The sequence below is a fragment of the Scyliorhinus torazame genome, chromosome 1 (assembly GCF_047496885.1).
Source record: "Scyliorhinus torazame isolate Kashiwa2021f chromosome 1, sScyTor2.1, whole genome shotgun sequence".
In the NCBI taxonomy this organism is placed as follows: Eukaryota; Metazoa; Chordata; class Chondrichthyes; order Carcharhiniformes; family Scyliorhinidae; genus Scyliorhinus; species Scyliorhinus torazame.
In genome coordinates, this window is record NC_092707.1 from 27508279 (window position 1) to 27525165 (window position 16887).

The 16887-nt window shown below is 47.0% G+C and overlaps 1 protein-coding gene across 2 annotated transcripts in view; it reads left to right on the forward strand.

Annotated features, from left to right (window-relative positions):
* Nucleotides 1-615: 615 nt before the first annotated feature.
* LOC140392311 (ubiquitin carboxyl-terminal hydrolase 30-like) overlaps nucleotides 616-16887 on the forward strand; it is a 40655-nt gene continuing 24383 nt past the window's right edge. Inside the window, exons 1-8 of one of the 2 annotated variants that reach the window (XM_072477652.1) lie at nucleotides 616-889; nucleotides 2075-2184; nucleotides 5169-5351; nucleotides 10132-10235; nucleotides 11188-11286; nucleotides 12875-12920; nucleotides 14591-14685; nucleotides 16412-16471. In XM_072477652.1, coding sequence (XP_072333753.1) covers nucleotides 810-889; nucleotides 2075-2184; nucleotides 5169-5351; nucleotides 10132-10235; nucleotides 11188-11286; nucleotides 12875-12920; nucleotides 14591-14685; nucleotides 16412-16471 — 777 coding nt within the window. In that variant the 5' untranslated portion in view covers nucleotides 616-809. The remainder of the gene's footprint in view (nucleotides 890-2074; nucleotides 2185-5168; nucleotides 5352-10131; nucleotides 10236-11187; nucleotides 11287-12874; nucleotides 12921-14590; nucleotides 14686-16411; nucleotides 16472-16887) is intronic. The other variant, XM_072477693.1, reaches the window with a different exon arrangement.

Genomic DNA, 16887 nt, shown 5'->3' on the forward strand with positions numbered 1-16887 from the left:
GAATGGGCTGAGGGGGGGGGAATGGGCTGAGGGGGGGGGGGGGAATGGGCTGAGGGGGGGGGGAATGGGCTGAGGGGGGGGGAATGGGCTGAGGGGGGGGGGGGGGGGGAAATGGGCTGAGGGGGGGGGAATGGGCTGAGGGGGGGGGGTTGGTGCTGATGGAGTCTCCTGTCATTGGGATGCTGCAGCAGCGGGAATGGTCACCTCACACTCAGTCTCATCAATGCCGCCGTCACCATTTCAGAGTTTCCGAATCAAACTGCTAGGAAATCTCTGCAGCTCCAGAGGAGTAATCCTGCACCATGGCCACTGAGGGAAGGGGCGGCAGGGCCAGCGCCACCCCGCGGCTCAGAGGTCCACACACTCCCCACTCGGGCACCTCCACAGCTAGCGCCACCCCGCGGCTCGGAGGTCCACACACTCCCTACAGGGACTCCTCCAGAGCCAGTGCCACCCCGCGCCTCGGAGGACCACACACTCCCCACTCGGGCGCCTCCACAGCCAGCGCCACCCCGCGGCTCGGAGGTCCACACACTCCCCACTCGGACACCTCGATAGCCAGCGCCACCCCGCGGCTCGGAGGACCACACGGACTCCTCCACAGGGTCTGGCTTGTCCACTTGGACACTCGTCGGCGCGCGGGGTGGTGCTCGCCTGTTTTATGTCCGGGCGGCTGTTCACGGGTTTCGCCGCTGCGACTTTTGGTTCCGCGCCTGGCCGAAAGGTCCATCTGCCTCCACCCCGCTCCCCCGCCGGCCAACCCGCCCGTCGCTGGGGCTGGCAGCTGGGAGGCGTGTGCCGGGGCGGGAATGCGGAGCGGAGCCGGGGCCCGGTCGGAAGCTGGTGACAGGCTGGTCCGGGAGTTCCTGCAGAGCGGGGCGACTGTGAGGTGAGGCCGGGCCTGGGTCACACCTCCTGGCCTGGAGCTTCACCCTGACCCCCCCCCCCCCCCCCCCCATTCACAGTCAGGGCACCTACACCCCATTCAGTTTGAATCTCGGCTGGCCGCGCTCTGTCAGATGGGAAAATGGCAACGAGCTATTCGACTGCAGGGGGCATCACCAAGTGGCTCCTTCCAGGACCTGGGAAGAGGAGCTTTTTCTCCTTGTTTACGCCCTCCCCGGGCTGCTGGGGGCAGCTGTCGCAGGCGGTCTTGTCCGCTGAGCTCCACCTGGGGGAATGGGGGCCAGCCTTTCAGGGAGCCAGCAGTGGGCTCGATGGGCCGAACGCCATGCCGCCTGCCCATTCCCTCAGCACCAACTTCAGGGTCGAACCTTTTTGAACCCGGTGGGTGGCGGAGTTCTGGAGGTCCTGGTTGGGCAGAAGGACTCATTGCCCAACTGCACCCTGATCGTCTGCCAACCGACAAGTGCTTCTCCCCCCTTTTGAAGCGAGGGCGGTGCATTGAGGGGGGGGGGGGGATGGGGTCCAAACTGAAAATTGTGGACTCTGAGGAATCTTGGGGAACCAATTATCCTCGTCGATTTCTCAGTTTAAAAAAAAGAAATCTGGTCATACTATTCCTGCTTACCGTCATTACACCATTGCTGTTTGTGGGCAATTTGGCTGCACTTTAATTAGTCATAAAGGGCTTTGAGATGTACTGAGGTTGCAAAAGGCGCTGTGTAGCTATTGTCCGTTGAGCCAGGACGTGAAATAAACTTCCAGAAAGAATAGTGAGGTAAAAATCCAAGAGTTTAAGAAGCAGTTGAGTGCTGCAGTGGGCTAAATGTTAGGAAGCCTATGGATGAGTGAACGATGATGAGCAGAATAGGTCTCCTCTGCGGTGATCTCGTGAACCCCCTTTGTGCTATTCACTTATCTGGGTAATGTTCTGATAACTAATTCCAAAGGCTTGTTGGGGACAGGAAACAGTTGTTTCCAATGTGTCTGCCCATGTATTTCCAAATCAGGGTAACGTGGGGCTTGGAAGGGGACTTGCAGGTGGTGCCACTCCCGTGCATCTGCTGCCCTTGCCCTGATGGATGGAGAGGCTGTGGGTTTGGGAGATAGCATCAAGAAAGGAATGAGATTTGGCAACAAACAACAAAAAGATCGATTTATTATTTTACAGGAATAGAATGATGAAGAACTGGGGTGTTATCGGAGGAATAGCTGCAGCTTTAGCAGCCAGCATCTACGTACTGTGGGGACCAATCAGTGAAAGAAAGAAACGCAGGAAAGGTACTGTACAAGAGGAATGTATCTGTAAGAAATTGCTTCAAAGTGGTTGTGGTGTTCTTTGTAATTTTTGTTCTCAGAATGAATGTTGTGTTCACAAAGTCCACAAAGGCTAAGTTTATAAACAAGCTAACATTTATTTACACTACTTAAATTAAGTTCAACCACTTAGTCCCAAAGTAAACAATAAGCTAATCTATAATCTATACTCAACTACACTAGTCTCAACACTCTGTGCAATACTGTACTGCACTCGCTATCACTGCTCTCTAGCTATCCTCTCCAGGTCTCTCCCAGAGATCTGTGAGTCACTGCTTTCACATACTTCCGTAACTAGCTCCATCTAGTGATTATCTACATCATTACATTAACGCTTTGTTATCTGTACATTTCCTATAATGTCACATATTTCCTATAAAATTTGCCCTTTTCTTATATTTTATGACCTCTTCTGTTTGACTATCTTTTTAAATTTGTTTTTCCTTTCATGGGTTGTGGGACTCGCTGGCAGTGCCAGCATTTGTTGCCCATCCCTAATTGCTCTTGAACCGAGTGGCTTGCTAGGCCACTTCAGAGGACATTTGTGATTCAACCACATTGCTAGCCAGATTATTCAAATCCTCCTGCGATCGGCAGATTTTTAATCAGTAAGGGAATGAAGGGCTCTGGGGATAAGGCGGAAAAGCGGAGTTGAGGATTATCTCATCAGATCAGTCATTAACTAATTGAATGGTGGAGCAGACTCAATGGGCCGAATGGCCTATTTCTTCTCCTTCATCTTATGGTCCAGAGAATTCTGAAGCTTCACAATCCTCTGATTGAAGACATTTCTCCATTTTTCCGTTCTAAAAGTTTGACACCTTATGCTAAGTCTACGACTCCAGTCCTAGACTCCCTGGCCAGCAGAAAGAACCTCTCAGAAGCGTTTAAACATTTACCATTGTTTATCCGCTGTCATATTATGCTCACTCTTCCTCAGAGGGTCCTTTGCTACAAGATTATTAATTAGTCCTGTCTCATTACACAATCTAAAAAAGGCTATTCCATCACTGGTTTCGAGAGAGAGAGAGGAGATAGATTTAACAGAGGTGTTCAAAATCGTGAAGGGTTTTGATAGAGTAATTAAGGAGAAACCGTTTCCAGTGTCAGAAGGGTTGGCCACCAGAAGACACCGATTTAAGGTAAGGGGCAAAAGGAGCAGAGTGGGGACAAGGAGTTATTTTAATGCAGCAAGCTATTATGATCTGGAATGCACAGCTTGAAAGGGTGGTTGATGGAAGTAGATTCAGTGAAGCATTTTAAAGGAAATTGAATAAATACTCGAAGAGGGAAAATATGTAGGGCTACGGGAAAAGGGCAGGAGGGAGCAACTAATTGGATAGCTCTTTCACAAGGCTGGCCCAGATACAATGGGCCAAATGGCCTCCTCCTTTCCTGTATTATTCTATGAATCTGACTCCGAGTGGGAGGAAAATTGAGCACCTCATGTTGTCTGTTGGCTGTACCGATCCTATTTGAAATGAGTTTGGTTGGTCTCAATTGCAGTGTCAGCCATTGTGGGCCCTCATGTACAGATATTAATTGGCGACCTTAGGGTGGATAAGTGTATCAACTGGTTCAGTCAGGCGTGATGCTGGAATTTTGATGCAGGGTATATGTGCCTCTCAGCATCTTGCTATGTAACAGCTGACCTGTGGCGTGCTTGATGCAGAGACTGGGTACCTGCAGAGGAGAGCGTACCATCTCCCAGTGCTCTCATCCCTCGCCTTGAGCATAAACCTTCACAAAATGGACAAGACACTTTCCGCAGCTCGTTTCTTGACCAGTGAACCCCGATAGCATTGTCACGATGTGTTATCTTCAAGGAGCCACTGAGGTCGGCCGGCTGTTAAGGACTGAATTGTTGTAGTCATCGATCAGGGAAGGATGATTCAGCATTGACTGGGGTAAGCTAATTCAGCTCTGTCAAATGGTCAGGCTCAGTAACCTTGCCAAGCTAACATGTTATCATCAGCACTTCGCCTTTAAGGGGAAAAAAATCCTTTAAAACTATCAGCCCGCATGGATGGAGCAAAACAGAAAGATGCTTTGATGTTAAATCATGATTTTTTGTAACTGTTTAATATTTAAAAGTAACCCTGATGGTAAGACGCTCTGGTTTTTCTCTCTCTCTCTCTCCCTCTCTCTCGCACACTAGTGTTATTAAGTGTTGAGGCAAAGTACCTTGGAGGAGTCATCGGTTCTAACTGAGTGAAGCAGGCAGAATTAACAGCTGGAGAGTCGAAACTCAAAACTTCTACCGTATCTCTCCGCTCCCTCCAGAAGAGCTGTAATGACAGTGAGCTGGGTAGAGGAGGACTGGATATAAGGCTTCTCAGCCAGGGAATATGGATTTATTTTTATATTATTTACGATCGGACGTCCCTTGACATTGCTTAGGGTTGGACTGCAGCTTGTTCGTGATAGATGGACGTTAATGTGACCTGCTGTAAGACCACTGCTCCTGTGCTCTCTGTACGAATCCAAGTCATTGTAGGTCATTTTCAGGTCAATTCGAAGTCGGTAAATTCCTTTGTAAATTCCCACTTCCTGGGTGAAATGACCTTATTTTAATCATTGTCTTGCATTTGGGACAAAGTATTTTGAATGCAGTGTGATGGCTCTGCAGGACTATCTCAGAACACATTTACAGGCTTGGCTTATGTCCAGACTGGGGCTGCTGGTGGCTTACCATTCCCTGGCAATCCATCCCTTTGAGCCAACGCAACTCAGTCCAACTGGTGCTTGTCCACTGGAAGTTTGGAATGGACGGTTCTCAATGTTTTAACCTCAGATGGACCTACGATAAACACAAGCTTTTTGATTGGTTAAGCTTTGTGGCCCGTGCAACGTAAAAAGGGGGCAGTGATTTAATCATCACGGCGGTGGGGTATCTGATCCTGATTTGCTAAGAGTTGATTGTGACATTGGATATTGTTCTTTTCCAGGCCTCGTTCCAGGCCTCTTGAACCTGGGAAACACCTGCTTTATGAACTCCCTGGTCCAGGGTCTGGCTGCTTGTCCGTCCTTCATCCGTTGGCTCGATGATTTCACCAGGCGTTACAATCTGGATAGTCCCCAGGAAGAACGTTGTCCGTATCTCTCTGTCACGCTTCTCCGATTACTCCGAGGTGAGATACTGAGCGGGAAGGGGACCAGGTTAAAGATCAAAGTACTGACAGATCTTTTTCTATGGTGGAAGTCAGAGGCAGCAAAAACAGCGCGGACCAACAGAAATAACCATTCACCATTGGAGATGGTCGTGGCATTGTGCTCTTTTATCATTCATTCATAACATACGATTGCAGCTGGCAAGGCCAGCATTTATTACCCTCCCCTAATTGCCCTTGCGAACGTGGTGGTGAGCTGCTTTCTCGAGCAGCTGCAGGCCGGCCATGTGGTGCTTGATACAGCCGATCTGCTGCCAGGAAGGAGGTTCCCCCCCCACCCCTATCCGGCACTGCCCCCTGGCACTGCCAAGGCTACTGCTGAGGCCTGATCTCTGCCCCCCCCCCCCCCCCCGAGTCTGTACGCACCTGTGCACCCCCTGTGGAGGCTGTATGCCAGGTTTCCATTGGTCCAGACCTGTTGTGCAGGGGATAATGCAGCAGGAATAAAGAACAAAGAACAAAGAAATGTACAGCACAGGAACAGGCCCTTCGGCCCTCCAAGCCCGTGCCGACCATGCTGCCCGACTAAACTACAATATTCTACACTTCCTGGGTCCGTATCCCTCTATTCCCATCCTATTCATGTATTTGTCAAGTTGCCCCTTAAATGTCACTATCGTCCCTGCTTCCACCACCTCCTCCGGTCGCGAGTTCCAGGCACCCACTACCCTCTGCGTAAAAAACTTGCCTCGTACATCTACTATAAACCTTGCCCCTCTCACCTTAAACCTATGCCCCCTAGTAATTGACCCCTCTACCCTGGGGAAAAGCCTCTGACTATCCACTCTGTCTATGCCCTTCATAATTTTGTATACCTCTATCAGGTCTCCCCTCAACCTCCTTCGTTCCAGTGAGAACAAACCGAGTTTATTCAACCGCTCCTCATAGCTAATGCCCTCCATACCAGGCAACATTCTGGTAAATCTCTTCTGCACCCTCTTTAAAGTCTCCACATCCTTCTGGTAGTGTGGCGACCAGAATTGAACACTATACTCCAAGTGTGGCCTAACTAAGGTTCTATACAGCTGCAACATGACTTGCCAATTCTTATACTCAATGCCCCGGCCAATGAAGGCAAGCATGCCGTATGCCTTCTTGACTACCTTCTCCACCTGTGTTGCCCCTTTCAATGACCTGTGGACCTGTACTCCTAGATCTCTTTGACTTTCAATACTCTTGAGGGTTCTACCATTCACTGTATTATCCCTACCTGCCCGCTAATGTGTGGTAATTGGGTTCCTGACCTTTCATTGGCAGGGGAGCGGGGACATGGGAAATCCCGCGGGCGTAGAAGAGCCATTTGAGGGCTCGCGTTGGGTACTCTGCCCCCCCCCCCCAAATGTTTCAGGTCGATGACCCTTCTCATCAGAATTCTGCTGAAATTGTTTGCACTGCTTGAAAATGTAGTGGGAGCAGGTTGAATAATAACTTTCAAAAGGGAAATGGATAAACATTTGGGGGAAACAAATTGTGGTGTCCTAGTGACAGAGAGGGCGATAGTTCACAGAGCCAGCATAGGTACGAGAGGCCGAATGGCCTCCTGTGCTTGTGTGATCCCATGGTCATGGATTCCTGTCTGTCCATTCCATTTCAAGATGTAATGGCCAGTATGTAATAGAACCGAAGAGGGAACAAACGGTCCTAGATCTGGTCCTGTGTAATGAGACAGGATTGATTCAGGATCTCATAGTTAGGGATCCTCTCAGAAGGAGCGATCACAATATGGTGGAATTTAATATACAGATGGAGGGTGAGAAGGTAAAATCAAGCACCAGTGTTTTGTGCTTAAAAAAAGGAGATTACAATGGGATGAGAGAAGAACCAGCTAAAGTAGACTGGGAGCAAAGACTTTATAGTGAAACAGTTGAGGAACAGTGGAGAACCTTCCAAGCGATTTTTCACAGTGCTCAGCAAAGGTTTATACCAACAAAAAGGAAGGACGGTAAAAAGAGGGAAAATCGACCGTGGATATCTAAGGAAATAATGGAGAGTATCAAATTGAAGGAAAAAGCATACAAAGTAGCAAAGATTAGTGGGAGACTAGAGGACTGGGAAATTTTTAGGGGGCAACAGAAAGCTACTAAAAAAGCTATAAAGAAGAGTAAGATAGATTATGAGAGTAAACTTGCTCAGAATATAAAAACAGATAGTAAAAGTTTCTACAAATATATAAATCAAAAAAGGGTGGCTAAGGTAAATATTGGTCCTTTTAGAGGGTGAGAAGGGAGATTTAATAATGGGAGATGAGGAAATGGCTGAGGAACTGAACAGGTTTTTTGGGTCGGTCTTCACAGTGGAAGACACAAATAACATGCCAGTGACTGATGGAAATGAGGCTATGACAGGTGAGGACCTTGAGAGGATTGTTATCATCAAGGAGGTAGTGATGGGCAAGCTAATGGGGCTAAAGGTAGACAAGTATCCTGGCCCTGATGGAATGCATCCTAGAGTGCTAAATGAGATGGCTAGGGAAATTGCAAATGCACTAGTGATAATTTACCAAAATTCACTAGACTCTGGGGTCGTCCCGGCAGATTGGAAATTAGCAAACGTGACACCACTGTTTAAAAAAGGAGGTAGGCAGAAAGCGGGTAATTATAGGCCAGTGAGCTTAACTTCGGTAGTAGGGAAGATGCTGGAATCTATCATCAAGGAAGAAATAGTGAGGCATCTGGATGGAAATTGTCCCATTGGGCAGACGCAGCATGGGTTCATAAAGGGCAGGTCGTGCCTAACTAATTTAGTGGAATTTTTTGAGGACATTACCAGTGCGGTAGATAATGGGGAGCCAATGGATGTGGTATATCTGGATTTCCAGAAAGCCTTTGACAAGGTGCCACACAAAAGGTTGCTGCATAAGATAAAGATGCATGGCATTAAGAGGAAAGTAGTAGCATGGATCGAGGATTGGTTAATTAATAGAAAGCAAAGAGTGGGGATTAATGGGTGCTTCTCTGGTTGGCAATCAGTAGCTAGTGGTGTCCCTCAGGGATCAGTGTTGGGCCCACAATTGTTCACAATTTACATAGATGATTTGGAGTTGGGGACCAAGGGCAATGTGTCCAAGTTTGCAGACGACACTAAGATAAGTGGTAAAGCAAAAAATGCAGAGGATACTGGAAGTCTGCAGAGGGATTTGGATAGGCTAAGTGAATGGGCTAGGGTCTGGCAGATGAATACAATGTTGACAAATGTGAGGTTATCCATTTTGGTAGGAATAACAGCAAAAGGGATTATTATTTAAATGGTGAATTGAATTGAATGGTGGAGCAGGCCGAGGGGCCAGATGGCCTATTCCTGCTCCTAGTTCTTATGTTCTCTCTTTTCTTCTGTTGGTTGCAGTTTTTAAAAACCCAGAATTATTTCAACGGTCAAACAGTTCAGGAGTCAGCATTTCGTTCTCTCCCATTTCTTGCCTTCTCTCCCACCCCTGCTTGGGGGCAGTCCAGTGGGAGTCGGCATCCCTTCTGCCAAGTAGGTATCCTTCACGTGTGAATATGTGGTGCCCACGTGACCGGTGGGCACCGCAGGGGCTGGAGTGCATTATCAGCCCGAGGAACATCATTTCAATTTAAGTGCTTAAGTTTCCTTTGAAAGTTTCCTTTTTGTTACTGTCCTCTCTTAAGGGACTGCCACGCCTGTTCAATGTTTATTTTATTGGCAACTTACAGATTTTAAAAAAGTATATAAAAAAGGGGATATCTTCGGCGGATATCTCCGCACCCAGTGTGGAGTGGGGCGGGCAGATTGGAGGTCCTCCTTGTGGATCTGGGCCTGGCTAAAGTGGCCATTAACTGGTCCAGTCAACGGGCCGTAGAGGGGGTTGTGAGACACAAATGTCTGCCCTGTTCAACAGCTACATTCGTGTCCGGGTGTCCCTGGAAAGGGAACACGTGATGTCCACTGGTGCGCTTGAAGCCTTCCGTAACCGGTGGGTGGGCACCACAGGGACATCAGCCACAGGAATGACATTTTAATTTAATTAGATAAGGTCCCTTTGAAAGTTCCATTTTTGTGACAGTATCCCTTTACGGGACTATCACCCCTGTTACTAGTTTATTAGTTTATTTCATTGGTTATTTACTATTTCTAAAAAGCACACATAATTAGGGGATAGCTGGTTGTGTAGGAGGAGAGTTGTGAGACTGAATAAGTCAATAAACTCTCGTAATAAAGAAAAGCCAAGTGTCTTGGTTTTGGCTTCACCAACCGGCTTGGTTAAGGTCAGCAGCTGATTGATCTGAACTGTTTGTCCCTCCCTTCACCCGCTCAGCAGCACTATGGCATATTGCGTTGCCTCCATTGCCATCCTGATTAAGGTGAGCTGTCTCGGCACAAACCAGGGATTGAATAGTGGGCAACTTTTCCAATAAACCTTTCTCTACCTACGGCTAGTTAATTTGCAGCGCTTCGAAATGCAGTGTGGGTTTTCCCAGCAGGATCAGGAATTCAACAGCAAAACTTCTAAAAGTTTCTTGCTATTGTTTGTCAGTATTTGAAAAGTGATTGATCACCGTAGACATAAGTGTACTTCATAACTGTGATATGCTTTGGGATGTCCTGAGGTTTTAAGAGGTGCTATATAAATGCAAATCCCCCCCCCTTCCACGAAATGAAATGTTGTGTTTCCATTGAGCTGTAGTTCAGATGCAGGTCTGAGCACTCCTGATGGCTGGATGAATCGAGGGCCAAGGGAAAAGTTGCACATGGCATGTTTTATTTTCTGCTTTTCTACTGCTAGTATTATCCAATGGGGAAGAGACTGCAGAGGATGTGCTGGATGCAGGAAGTCTCATGGAAGTCTTGAGGATGTACAAATGGCAAATGTCTTCATTTGAAGAGCAGGTAAACAAGACATCGAAGAGCCTGTGGTCATTCGGTGTTATCACGGCTGAAGAGTAAGACTGCTGTATGAATACACTCAATCACCAACCAATAGGAGCCGGGGAGATCGTGCGTGGTTAGTTAATTTCATCATAGAATAGAATAGAGCATAGAATCCCTACGGTGCAGAAGGGGGCCATTCGGCCCATTGAGTCTGCACCGACCCTTCAAAAGAACACCTGACCTAGGCCCAATTCCCTGCCCTATCCCCGTAACCCCACCCAACCTTTGGACACTTCGGGGCAATTTAGTCTGGCCAATCCACCCAACCCGCACATCTTTGGAATGTGGGTGGAAACAGGAGCACCCGGAGGAAACCTATGCAGACATGGGGAGAATGTGCAAACTCCACACAGACAGTCATCCGAGGTCGGAATCGAAACCGAGTCCCTGGCACTGTGAGGCAGCAGTGCTAACCACTGTGCCACCATGCCGCCCGCTATCACTTACAGTGATCGAAACTGGCCTCCGGTCCTTCCCTGTACCATCAGTGTAAGGCACTCGGTGAGCTTCCTTCAACAATTCTGTGAGCCCAGGGAAGACACCCATGTTAAAGAACTACTGCTGCTGTACCAGGCCAAATGACCATCTCCTGCTGTCAATTTTATGATTCTCTATACTGTCATCCATAGCAACACCGGAGGGTCATTTACTTCATTTCACCTCCTGTGCCATCACTGATAGCGTTTGGCTCATTGAGCTTCTGTCGATGATATCTGTGTTTTGTCCACATGTGTCTACTTGTAAACAGCGGTCTGGCAAAATGGCAAACGTGAAAAAATATGCCGAATCCCTCCCTGAGCCATTCGTCCTTGTGTGCGAGAGCGCTCGTTCCTGTCACATCTGAACCTCTTTCTGACCCCTTTTCCTGTTTCCACTAAGTAACGGCATGCTTTTAATCTTGTGCCGGCAGGACGCTCATGAATTGTTTCACATTCTCACTGCGGCCCTGGAGGATGAGAGAGATCGCCAGCCTCGAGTTGCACATTTATTCGATGTTCGATCTCTGGAGGTAAAATTGCTTTTACACTGAGATTGTGTTCCAAAGGCTCCACGTTCTGACGTGACGACAAGACACGTTGTGACTGAGGTGTTTTAGGAAAGCCCGTCACCTCTTGTTGCATCCAACATTGAACCGGGCTTTTAAAAAGAAACTGTGTACAAACACCAAATAGTTTGATCGCGATTGGTGCGTGTTTCAGCCTTTCCCCCCCCGGAATAATTTGGAAATAATTTACCTTTTCTACATAGCATGTTTTCAATCAAAGTGAGTTCAAGAAGGCACACACTGCAATTACTCAGGCACTTTCTCGATTATGAGCCATGTGTTGAAAATGTGTATGTACGAAAACTAATTGAGTAGATTGTGAAATATTGCTGCTTTGCTTTGAGCTGAGAGTTGAGCCAATTGACTCATCCCACATCCATTCACATGAGATGCTCCCCATTCATTTTGAGAATAGCAAATGTTTTTTTTACAGGGCCCAGACGGGGGTGGGATGGGGTGGGAAGCGACACCTGTTTGACTGAGAAGGAAGAAGTCAGAGGGGATGCCTCCCAGTTTCTGCAGACGCTGGAAAATAAAAGGACATAAATGGAAATAAAAGGAACCAGCACAGTTCAACCTGAGATGAGAGTAGGCCCAGTGAGGGAAAACCACAGGCTTGCTTAGCAGGAATCAGAGTCGAGTTAAGTTTGCCCACTCGTGTGGAATAATACGTTCTGTTTTTTATGTATTCGGGAGATGCGATTTGAGGTTGTGAATTCAGTGAGTTATGATTACATTCCTTCGCTGCCCGTAAAATGAAGCAGTTCAACACCAACTTGCAATTAATGTAGAAAAATGTCCCAACACATTTCACAGGCTAATGAAGGCGAAATTAGGACGGGTGACTACAAGCTTGGTCGATGGGGTCGGATATAAGCTGCATCTTGAAGGAGGGCTAAGAGGGGGAGAGGCTTTGATTGGCCTACTTCACTGGAGGCATGGTTGCCCCCTGGTGGGAGTGAAGGAAGTGGAGGACGGACAGCAGATCGGAATTGGAGGAATGTAGAGTTCTTGGAGACTTGTAGAGCTGGAAGAGGTGATGGGGAGATGCCTTGGGAGTGATTTGAACATGAGGACAAGAATTGTAAATTCAAGATGTTGGTGGACTGGGAGGCGATGTAGGGCATTGGCCATGGGGATAATGCATGAATGGGACGTGGAGTGAGTTAGAATACGGGCTGAGTTCTGTCTGACTAAAACATTGGAAAAACACACGATGGACATGTATAAGAGAGACAATACCCAGTTCAGAATGCGAAGTGGCACAATTATGACCATTGCTAACAGTACAACTGCTGTTCTAATACAAGAGGTACAGATAACAAATACACTGAAACTAAGAATATCAGACGGAAAAGGTTCACAAATAGTCGCCCACTCACAATGTGCACTTGTGACAAAGAGGACAAACAGCAGGTTATTTTAAACCCTGTTGAACTGTCTGTTTTCCTCCCTGATCCTTGACTAAAATCAACAAATTTCTTTTTTTTTTTTTAAATGGAAGTATTTTGCCTTCTATCAGCATTGGTAATCTGCATCTCTGGTTTTGTAGGCTCCACCAGATTCGGAGGAAAAACAGCTGAGCTGCAGGAGTCGAGGTAAAAAAAACGTTGTTCCTGAATGAACTTTAGTGATAGGGGGCGTCATTCTCCGCCGGCGGGAGTCTCCGTTTTGCCGGCGCCCGGGGGGTTTCCCGACGGCGTGGGGCTGCCCCACAATGGGAAACCCCATTGACCGGCCGGTGTAACGGAGCATCCCGCTGGCGGGGCGGGATGGAGAATTTCGCCCAAGGTTCTCAATCCAACAATCACTCTGCATAACAGAGCACTGAGCAACAATAACAGCATGACTGGAGAGACTGAAGCTATAAGTTATCCAGACAATGAGATAATCTTTATTGTCACAAGTCGGCTTACATTAACACTGCAATGAAATTACCATGAAAAGCCCCTAGTTACCACACTCGGGCACCTGTTCGGGTACACAGAGGGAGAATTCAGAATGTCCAAATGACCTAACAGCACGTCTTTTGGGACTTGTGGGAGGAAACCGGAGCACAGGGAGGAAACCCATGTAGACACGAGGAGAACGTGCAGACTCTGCACAGACAGTGACCCAAGTCGGGAATCGAACCAGTAACCCTGCTTGCATCATGCTTACAGGCAGCATATATGGGTAAATTGTATTATAGAATAGAATCCGCACAGTGCAGAAGGAGGCTGTTCAGCCCATCGAGTCTGCACCGACCGACCAAAAGAGCACTTTACTTAGATCAACTTCCCTGTCCTAACCCTGTAACCTAACTGGCACATCCCTAGACAATAAGGGGCAATCCAGCATGGTCAATCCACATAACCTGCACATCTTTGAACTGTGGAAGGAAACCGGAGCCCCCGGAGGAAACCCACCCAGACACGGGGAGAACATGCAGACTCCGCACAGACAAGGCTGGAATGGAACCTGGGTCCCTGGTGCCGTGAGGCAGCAGTGATAACCACTGTGCCACCGTGCTGCCCTCAGGCTGAGCTTTGATTTGAAGGAATACATCATGATAAAGATTGACCGGTGCCGTGGTTTTGAATACTGAGCTGAAAAAAAATAGCACTGCATTCAATTTTTAAAAGCATGCGTTTTGGATGTTTATTTTAAAAGTCGCCCGTGACTTAGTAAAATGTCCAAGGCACTTCACGGGAAATCATCAACCAAAATTTAACACTCGAAAACGTGGAGTGACAATGGGACAGGGACTAAATGTAAATGTTACCAAGGGAAAATCCCGACTTGGGAAAATTCTCTACAAGACGTCACAAATATTTCACGATCCAATCAAATTGGAGTGCAGGTGAACACAATCCAACGATTACACACGAGTAAATCCCGATAGTTACGTATTGTTAAGCCTGTTGCTGCCAACCTTTCATTACGGTTCGATTTTAACCTGTCTATCTGAGATTGTGATTTGTGACTTTTTTTTACAGCAGCCGTTAAAATTGGGCTCCACTAATAATAATATAATAATAATAATCGCTTATTGTCACAAGTAGGCTTCAATGAAGTTACTGTGAAAAGCCCCTAGTCGCCACATTCCGGCGTCTGTTTGGGGAGGCTGGTACGGGAATTGAACCCGCGCTGCTGGCCTTGTTCTGCATTACAAGCCAGCTGTTTAGCGCACTGTGCTAAACCAGCCCCTACGTTGTCTGAGGTGTTTTGCAGGTCTCATTCCAAATCTATCACTGTTAATTCGTCCTGTATCTATCTATTATTGAAGGGCCTTTGCTGCCACCACCAGGTCCCTGGAGGTCCCAGCACCCGTTCCACGGCCGACTGACCAGTAACATGGTGTGCAAACGGTGCGAGCAACAGGTGGGTTTTCATGTGAAGAAAGAGGAGAGATTGCACAAACTAGGGTTGTATTGTGTGGAATTTAGAAGGTTAGGAGTGATTTGATCGAAGTTTACAAGAAATGAAGAGGAACAAATAGAGTTAGATACGGATACTTCCGCTAGTTAGGGGGTCTAGATCTATAGGACATAGTCTAAAGATTAGGGCCAGACTTTTCCGGAGTGGAATTAGGAAACCTTTCTATAGGCAAAGTGTGATACCAGTTTGGAACTATCTTCCACAAACTACAATTGATGCATGATCCATTTTAAAACTTGGAGTTTTTTGTTCTCCAATCGGGGATATGGTGCAAGGGTTAGGTTAGATTGCAGATCAGCCATGACCCCAAAGAATGGCGGACAGGCTCTAATAGATGGTCTGTTCCTACTTCTGTGTAAACACATGTGAGGTTTTAAGCTTCAAATGGTGTAGTTTAGTTACCTGCTGAATTTTCAGTATCAATTGTATTTCTTTTCTCATTTTGAAAGATATTCTGAATGTAAATGTAACGCCTGAACTTGTGGTGATTTCTGGGTGCCTATGCTGTAAATATCCACTGGGCATGTTGATAGCTCCATACTGCTGGCTGAGAAAGTCTGAGCTGGGGGAACAATCCATGCCAATCCCTACGTCATTGCCGGACTGGTTCCCGTTCAAAATCCTTGTGGATGAGAACTAGTGGAGATAAGAGAATTATGGATGATTGAGATTTCCTGTTTTAACCATTGCAAGTGCATTAGCATTGAATTCTGTAGTATTAGCTTCGAAACAGGCCATTCAGCCTTGATGTTCATGCTCCCTCTCACCCTTTCTTCATGTCACCACATCAACTTATCCTTCTATTCCTTTTGTCCTCATGTGTTTCTGCAGCTTCCCCTTGAATGGATCTATGATATTCCCTCAACTATTCTTTGTGGTAGCTTGTTCCACATTCTAAGCACGCTGGTTAAAGGCCTATCTCCTGAATTCTAACAGGATGTATTAGTAACATTTTTACAGTCCCTACAGTGGGTGAAGGCTCCTAACTCTGGGCTTCCCCACAAGTCTACCCTATCAAACGCGATCATAATCGGAATCGAAACGGCAGCACGGTGGCGCAGTAGGTTAGCCCTGCTGCCTCACGGCGCCGAGGTCTGGGCCACTGTCCGTGTGGAGTTTGCACATTCTCCTTGTGTTTGCGTGGGTTTCGCCCCCACAACCCAAAGATGTGCAGGCTAGGTGGATTGGCCACGCTAAATTGCCCCTTAATTGGAAAAAAAAATGAATTGGGTACTCTAAATTTAAAAAAAATAATAATAATTTCTATGAAACATCGTAAACCTGTAGATAAATTTGCCAAGATAATCTCATGTTTTATGTGGAAGACCAGGATATTGGCTATCTGTTTGTTGAGAGCTACAGTCCCTGAGCCATGACTCACTAGACTGCCTGTAATGCAGGTTCACCCGCTGATTTTTGCTTCATTTTATTCGTTGACACTCTTTCTCCTTAATCCTGGCTCTGTTGATGGTGAGCTGTGAATTCAGGCCCACCGACAAATGGAGCAGAACAGCCCTGCTAAGGTTGCAAGTAACGAGGGTGGGGGTCGGCTGCTAATGCCCTCCCTCCCCCACTCTGGCCACTATATATTATTGCAAAGCTCTGGTGTGGGGAAAGAATACTGCGAGAATTTTACCACATAATCACTGGCTTTGCGTTTTCTTGTCAGAGTCCTGTGAGGTATGACACATTTGACAGCCTCTCCCTCAGCATTCCGACAGTCACATGGGTATGTACTGTCTACAGTTTATTTTGTGCTGATTACTTTGTATTATTTATACTGATTAAGAACAGACAAATTCGCTGTGCTTCTGTGTGGTGTAGCAACTTCAGAGACTTGAGCACTGACTCTTTTGTGCAGTACTGCACTGTCTGAGGGGGGATTTTCAGATGAGATATCGTCTGCCCTCACAGATGGACTCAAAAGGTCTCTTGTCACTCTTTCGAAGAGAAGCAGGGGAGTTTTCCCTGGTGTCCCTGACAATATTTGTCCTTCAACCTAAATCACTGAAATAGATGATCTGGTTATTATATTGCTGATTGTGGGAGTTCTGCTGTACTTTATTGGTTGGTAGCAGCGCTTTGGGATGTTCTAAGGTGGTGTATCAATGAAAGTTTCTCTTCGAAATGAATGACATTGCGGAA